The following is a 7977-nucleotide window of genomic DNA, read 5'->3' on the forward strand; positions in this document are numbered from 1 at the left end:
GATCCATAAAAAATCAACAAAAATTGCCACGTCAATTGGACTCCGTTTGGTATTCCTTTTCTATAAAACTCAAAAACAAGGAAAAAAACAGAAACTGGCACTGGGCTCTAGGTTAATAGGTTAGTCCCAAAAATCATATAAAATAGCATATAAATGCATATAAAATATCTAAGATGGATAATATAATAGCATGAATACTTCATAAATTATAGATACGTTGGAGACGTATCAGTCCCTTGTATCAAAGGTTGGTTATGATTTTGCAGTCTTTGTGTACCATTTGAGGATATATTTGTCTAGAAATTTGCCAGGCTTCAGGTGGTCCAGTATGGTCATGATGTGAAGGCAGAACAGGCCTGCATTTTGTGATGAATGCACAATACATAGTTTGTGAGCCAGCAATGAGTTTCTTGTATTTGATATGATACTACTAGTTTAGATATTTAATGAGTTTGTTTTTTCGCTCACCTGTGTGTATCCAAAGCTTGCACTCACACTCGTATGTTTCATTCTCTGGGTCAGCTACAACCTGGAATTCATGCTTTGACCAGGCAAATCTGTTTTCATCATTATTTCCAGCCTTGTTGTGGTAGTACACAAGGTACTTAGTGGGCTCTGTTGTAGGCTTTGCGCGAAATGCGTGGCTTTTCTCATCCTAGTCCTCATCTCGGTGTAGACAACTCTTGTATACTTGATAGCCATGTCTTCCTCGTAGCCGTAGGTTGTTTTTGTCACAGGATTGGTCTACACATGTCAAAAAATAAGATATTAGTCGAAGCAGAGTCATGGGTTTCATTTTTTTAAATACAGTGTGCACATGTTGAAGGAAGTCACAATATGATGGGGATGTTTTTTTGTGTTAATACCATGCTGGTCATTGTTTTCTCGTTCTCCTTCTGCATTCGAGTTTGTATGCAGGCATTTACCCGCCTAGCAAACTTGTGTAGGTTCTGGGTCCCCTTGACAAACCCTCTCTTGAGCACGTGATTCATGCTCTTGCTTCGTTGTGTGCAAGTCATTCTAGCACAGAAAATGTTCTTGTAATATGCTGAAATCCACATTTTCCTATCACTCCACAGCTGCATCATCATCTGGTCGTTCTCCAGGTTGTACTTGTGCACGAGTTCAGCCCAGGCAGTTTCAAACTCTGTTGGCATCAGCAACCAGTTTAATATAGCTGTGAACTCCTCTTTGAATGTTTTATACATTTTGTACTGCAACGCGAGGTATTCCTTGTACTTCTCCAGGATGTGCCAACGGCATAGCCTGTGGACGGTGTTTGGGAATGATTGTGGTATAGCTTTCGCCATCGAGGGGCACTGGTCTGCATGAATTGAAAAAATAAAACTTGCTTCTTTTTGCACTGATGGTGAACTTATGATGTATAAGTACTTGAACGTCATAGGTAGCAATAGGACTATCTAATAATGTCACATATATTTTGCTTATAGCAGTGTTGTTCAACTTATGTTGTTCAAGTACTTGAACTTCAAAGGTAGCAATATTACTAACTAATAATGTAACCCAATTTTTTCTTACATCAGTCCTATTGAACTTCTGTGGTACCGGTGCTTGAACTTCACATACAAAACTATATTTTTCCTGAACATGTTTCATATGTTTTTTCTTACAACAGTGTCCTTGAACTTCTATGGTTCCTCTATTTGAACTTCACATGCAGAACTATATTTTTTCTAAACATGCGACATATAATTTTGCTTCGTATACTGTTTTGTTGGACTTCTGTGCTAACAGTGGTAGAACTGCTTGCTTTACATTATTTTCAGATAAAAGCAATGTACCCAATACAGACCCATAGACTAAAAAGATGATGAAACTTGTAGAGTTTTTTTGAACTCACCTGTTGGAATGCAAGTTGGGTGCTTGTTGTTCATGCACCGTACAAATGTATCGAACAACCACTTGAATGACTTTGCATCTTCGTCTCTGATCAGGGCAACAGCAAATATCGTTGACTGCAAGTGATGGTTTGTTCCAACAAACACTCCCAAAGGCATATGAAATCTGTTGATCTTGTAAGTTGTGTCGAATGTTACGCAATCGCCGAAGTCTTGATACGCTCCTCGGCAGCTTGCATTGGACCAGAAAATGTTTTTAATTGACTTGTCCTTGTCTACTTGTATGTCATAGAAAAACTCATCATTGATTGCCTTCATGTCTTTGAAGAATGATACAAGTTTCAATACATCATCCAAATCATCTTTCCTTGCATTCATGGCTTTCCTGCAAATTATATGCAAACATGCATTTGTTATTTTTGCTAGCAAAGGGTGTTGACTTAGGAAGCTATGTACATTTGCTGTATGTGCATTTTTGAATACTTACTGGTTTAGTAGGTCTCGTCCGGTCATGCTTAGGAAGTAGCTTCCATCTTCATTTTCTGATAGCATGGACATGATTGTTGTATGCTTGACATCATGGTACTGCAGGAGCTTTACGTACTCCAGAATAGTGGGGTCATAATTCTTGTGTGAGTGCAAGAATACCAGCATGCCATCAGTTTGCATGAGTTGGTGATTATGATTATACTCAATGTCCACTGCCACACATGTGTTATCCTCCTGCACCTTCACCCTCCTTCTTGCATTGCAGCCTGTCCTCTGCGATGTTTTGTTTCGCTTCCTGTTAGCCTCTGAAATAGAAGTTGTGTATTTCCCTTGGAACGTGCAAACAAAATACTTGTGGTTGTCATTGCCTCCCGTCTTCCTGATTCCAAAACCAGCGTGTCTGGTGTATCTGTTATAAAATTCCCGTGCTTTCTCTACATCTTGGAATCGCATCTTTAGTCTTGGTATTAGATAATCCGGGAGATCCGGCGTCTGCAGAGAAAGAAAAATAATCCAAAAGTGCAGTTTATGAACTTGTTATCCTGGAGGGAGCAAAAAATTTGCAGATAATACAAGATGGGTATATAAATACCTAAATATTTTGTTTCACTTACGTGCGTGTATGATCGCAACTCCAACGGAGTCTGCTGTTGTCCCTCTGGGATGGAGCACGGCGGAGTAATCATAGCAGGATGCAGGAGTGGATCACGAGGAGGAAGTAGGGCTGAAGATGGCCTCTCTCTTGTTTGCGTTCTTTTTTGCTTGAGGTGGTTGTGGAGGTATTGCGATCCTGGTTTTGGTTTGGTATTTTGTTTTGTGAAGCGATCCATCTACCTTATGTCCCGTAGATTTCTGACTTGTAGCAGCAGCAGTAGGATCCAACGGTGGTAGTGTGCAGAGCACTCTCCTCCGTGTGTGTGTTCCTGTTGGATTTGTCCTGGGATCCGGTTTAGTTGCTTCCCTTTGGCATTGACGAGGCACACCAGGATAACCTCCAGAGTTACACACAGGACTTGAGCTAACCCCCTCCTCCATCGGCGTGCTTGGGAGTCTGCTGGTGGATACAAATAATCCGCGGGGGATTTCCGGCATCACCCAATTAAGTGGAGGCGCAAAGTTGTGCAGATAGGGCTGTGACCCAGCATCTTGGAAGTCTCCATGTGTTTCGGGTGTCATCCATTTTTGCTCTGGAGTAGGTTGGTAATGCTGTTGGTGCGTTTGAGGTGTGACCCATTGTGGGGGTGGTGCAATGCGTACAGGCTTAGGATTGTGTACTTGCTGCTAGGAACTTCTAAGCTTCTTCATGCGTCTCTCGTCTTCCTGACATAAAAGGAAAAAATGTTTATTAGCACACAAGTTACATCTGCCTATACCTTTGTAACTGAAGTTAGCATTACTCACAGCCTGAACTTCTCATATAAAAGTGGTGTTCATGTACATGTGTTTTCCCCTAGGACAGGCATCACACTTTGCACTGAGCTGAGCATCTGCCAATACTTTTGTACCTGAATTGAGCACCCTTCACAGAATGAACCTCACATTCTGTTAATTCTACACTATTTGATTACTTATATGTACCTGAACTAAGCACTCTCCACAACCTGAACTTCTTGTTTTGCAATGGGGAAATACTGTCTACAGTTAAAAAACCTGAACCTTCATGAGTTTGAATGGTTGAACCACTAGTGCATACCAACCTGACCTTCATGTGATCACATGCATGTTCTATTTTCCTTTTATTTTTTTCACACAACCAGATACATACCAACCTGAACTCTAGCACACTTAATAGTTGAACTTCACATGGCTTTTCACATGTGAATGTGAAAAGCAGACAGATTTCCTACTGTTTGTAGCCTGGACTGAGGCTCACACACTACCAGAACTTCACATGGCTGTAAGCAGGCCGATTTTAAAATGCTTTTTGTAGCCTGTACTGATGCTCACACACTACCTGAACTTCACATGGCTGTAAGACAATGACAAACAGAAGGAAGTTCAACCATACCCTGGCTAGAAGTTCGGCCAACCTTTTCCAGCAGCTGATAGGCCACCTTGAGAGCAATTCGTCGGGGAGGTAGGAGAGGAATTCCATGGAACTCCATGTCTTGCATAGGGTGCGAAGTTCATCTGCACGAAGCAAGAAGGTCAGGGAAGTCAAGATTGAAGAAGAAGGCAACAAGTGGGAGGAAGTTCATGTACCGCTACTGGATTTGAAGGCGCCGCTGATGCCACCTCCGCCGCGGAGTTGCTCCATTGGTCGCGCCGTTCGCCGTAGCTTGCATTGGGACCGTCATCTACTCTGCCAAGGCGTCGGGCGGTGAGGATGGAAGGAGGATGAGGCTTTCGAAAGTCCATGGCGGCTTCGCCGCATCCAGGCAACGCGGGCTCCCTCGCGCCGGCGTCCGCCGTCGCTCGCTCGCCCGCGCCGGTGGTCGGCCAGGAGGTGGGATGGAGGGGTGGCGGCGGATCCAGTTGACCAGGAGCTGGAGACGGAGGGGAGGCGGCGGATCCGGTCGGCCAGGAGCTGGAGATGGGGGGGAGCCGGATCCGGCGAAGATCGGCGGCGAAGCACGAGGGGAGGTCGGGGATCGAGGGGAGGAGCGGCGAGGAGGGGGAGGGGTCGGCTCGGGGTCGGGGGATCAGGTGGATCCTGTCGGGGCGGCCTCGGGATCTAGTGGGTCGGGCCGGGCAGTTCAGGGAAGTTCAGGAGGGGTCCATCGGGCCCTTATAGGGGCTGTTGTGATCCAAATAACTATTCTAATCCTGGGATTAGAATAGTGTTGTCCTATATATATATATATCCAAGGGTGCTTTCGGGTTTGCGAGGCAGGTGCCACCAAAGTTATGCATTCTGTATTTAAAGTTTTAAACATCCCTAATATTCCTACATATATTTAGCCACTTCCAGGTGGTTCTTGACTTCTGGCCCCTCTCATCGATCTTCGACGACTCGCCCAACAGTGGGCCCGCGCGGTCAAAGTTGTGCATTGGAATTTTGAACATCAGAGACCACCCTCTTCACTCATATATATTTGGGCCACATGCTGGTGTGGCTGTCTTCTGACCATCTCTAACGTTATTTTTTGTTGCAAAGACTCTAATGACGCTCCATGGACACGGGTATAATATCTTAACCGTGTGCGATGCAAGTGTGATGGCTCAACCGTGTGCGATGCAAGTGCGCTAAAATCACCACGACCGCGCAAGCGCGAGCAAATTAAGGTGGAGGTACTGGCTCAACCGTGTGCGATGCAAGTGCGCTGAAATCACCACGACCGCGCAAGCGCGAGCAAAGGGGTGGAGGTACTGGCTCAACCGTGTGCGATACTAGTGCGCTGAAATCACCACGACCGCGCAAGCGCGAGCAAAAGGGTGGAGGTACTGGCTCAACCGTGTGCGATGCAAGTGCGCTGAAATCACCACGACCGTGCAAGCACGAGCAAAGGGTGGAGGTACTGGTTCAACCGTGTGCGATGCAAGTGCGCTGAAATTACCACGACCGCGCAAGCGTGAGCAAAGGGTGGAGGTACTGGCTTAACCGTGTGCGATGCAAGTGCGCTGTAAAACCATCACCTGTGCAAGCTAAAGGCGGGTAAGTTTATTTGGAAATTAGGACGAACCGTGTGCGATAGACCAGCTAGCTAGAAATATAAAAACAAACTACCCGCCTTGAGCGTTGCAAAAATCGGCAGTTATGCGCCACTTTTCCTTATTATCATACACGCATATTTTTATTGGACCGTGCGCGATCTTGGGCACTCCCGCCCCGCATCAATTCCTTTACCCAAATTTTAGTAGCCGCCGTACTTCAACCGTCGCCCACACTCCTCCAGCACCGACCTTATAGTAAAATTGCAGTAGCCGAGGCATTTGAACCATTGCCCTCCCTCGTCCACCACCATCTCCACCCACCATTACTAAAATTTTCAGTAGCCGCGGCGTATCCTCAAACACCAACCCCCTCCATGGTCCCCCACGCACTCCCTCCCCCCTCGAACCCTAGCTCACGGCCGCCACCCCCTGCCGGTCTGTCCGTTCCTCCTAGCTTAGATAATAAAGTCCAGGTTATCCAGCGATTCCAATACCGTCGCCCCACTCCCCTGAGTTTTTAGATGAGGCCTGCGGTGTCCCTCCCTGCCAGATCCACATCCCCTGCTCCAGAATGTCGCAGCCTAAGCTCGACCACGTATCCCAGGGAGCCCGACGAGCGTTCGGCCAAGAAGAGGTTTATCATGGCCTCTCCGGCGGACGTTGGTGAGGTGGCTGTCATTCGCCCCGACCTGTGGATCCCGGAGCAACACGTCACCGCGGAAGCCGGCGAAGACGTTGACTACGTTGCCATGTCGAAGGCTTCATGTCAGCGGGCTAGCGTATTACTGGGGAAAGCTGGCTACGACATCAAGCTCGTCCATAGCGACGGCTTCACGCGGGCCATGTCACAGGTTAAGTGGTCCATCCCAAACCCCTCTAGTTCAACCGTCGTCGATCTCTTCGATGGCCCTGCCGCTGATCTCCTCCGCCAAGCGGTCAAGGATTTGCGAGCGTTATACGCCATCGATCCCATTTTGTCATTTCTGAAGGACACGTTCTACGGCGGCGGCTTGGAATCCTCAATTGCCAAGTCAGATCTAATCGACCACGACCACGAGGAGGGCAGCCACCAAGGTTCTTCCAAGGTGAAACAGCCCATCTGTGACATTAGAGAGCGCACCATGGGTCTGTGCTCTTCCAACTGGAAGGATCCCGTCCATGAAATGTGAGGCAACATTCTATCAGCAAATCTTACCTTTTCTAGCTTGCCAACCCGTACCCTTTGTTGTAGTAGCATCTGTCGTGCGGTGCTTTAACTGTGACGTGTTTAATTATTTCAGTTATGCAAAAATGTATTGTTCAATAGGGCTATGTGATGTTTAAGTATGAATTGTCCACTTTAGTTTCACGAATGGCTATATTTGGTTGTTTATAGTGAGTAGATGCCTTGTTTATCTGTATTTGGTTGTTAGGTTGGTTGGAGTGAGCATTTTTCTAGTTATCGAGCAGATGCCTTGTTTATATGTATTTGGTTCTTAGTTTGGTTGCAGTGAGCATTTGTCCAGTTATCAAGCAGATGCCTTGTTTATCTGTGTCTGGTTGTTAGGTTGGTTGAAGTGAGCATTTGTCCAGTTTTCAAGCATATGCCCTGTTTATCTGTATTTGCTTGTTAGGTTGGTTGCAGTGAGACTCTGTCTAGTTTTCAATGGCTATATTTGGTTGTTATACTGGTCATTTATGCCTTGTTTATTTCAGTCATTCACAATGTGTTGTTCATTATGTACAAGTCGGAACTGTGCCGCTCGACTACATCAATACCAGTTTGAACGGCTATATTTGGTTCCAGTTATTCCTGGTGTAGTTAACACATGCCCTTTATTTCAGTTTTACACATTTATCCAGTGTGATGTTTAAGCATTACCTACGTTCTATTCATTTTGAACAATACCAGTTTGAATTGCAATATTTGATGGCTGTTAAGCCTGCTGTCAGTAACATTGCCTTCCATTTTATATCTGCTTTAACAGCATGCTGAAACCAACACATTCAAGCTATCATTTGGAGATGATGTTGTTTACCTTTGCTATATTTGTTT

General features: G+C 45.7%; 1 protein-coding gene across 1 annotated transcript; it reads right to left on the bottom strand.

Moving 5' to 3' along the window:
• Positions 1 to 252: 252 nt before the first annotated feature.
• Positions 253 to 4706, bottom strand: LOC141027808 (protein FAR1-RELATED SEQUENCE 5-like). The gene is made up of 8 exons (XM_073505258.1): positions 4551 to 4706; positions 2347 to 2840; positions 2058 to 2244; positions 1862 to 1976; positions 867 to 1324; positions 682 to 744; positions 469 to 529; positions 253 to 356 (listed from the first exon to the last, which is right to left on the bottom strand). The coding sequence occupies exons 1-8, from the start codon at positions 4704 to 4706 to the stop codon at positions 253 to 255; spliced, it is 1638 nt and encodes a 545-aa protein (XP_073361359.1).
• Positions 4707 to 7977: the final 3271 nt, after the last annotated feature.

This window comes from Aegilops tauschii, chromosome 1 (assembly GCF_002575655.3).
Source record: "Aegilops tauschii subsp. strangulata cultivar AL8/78 chromosome 1, Aet v6.0, whole genome shotgun sequence".
In the NCBI taxonomy this organism is placed as follows: Eukaryota; Viridiplantae; Streptophyta; class Magnoliopsida; order Poales; family Poaceae; genus Aegilops; species Aegilops tauschii.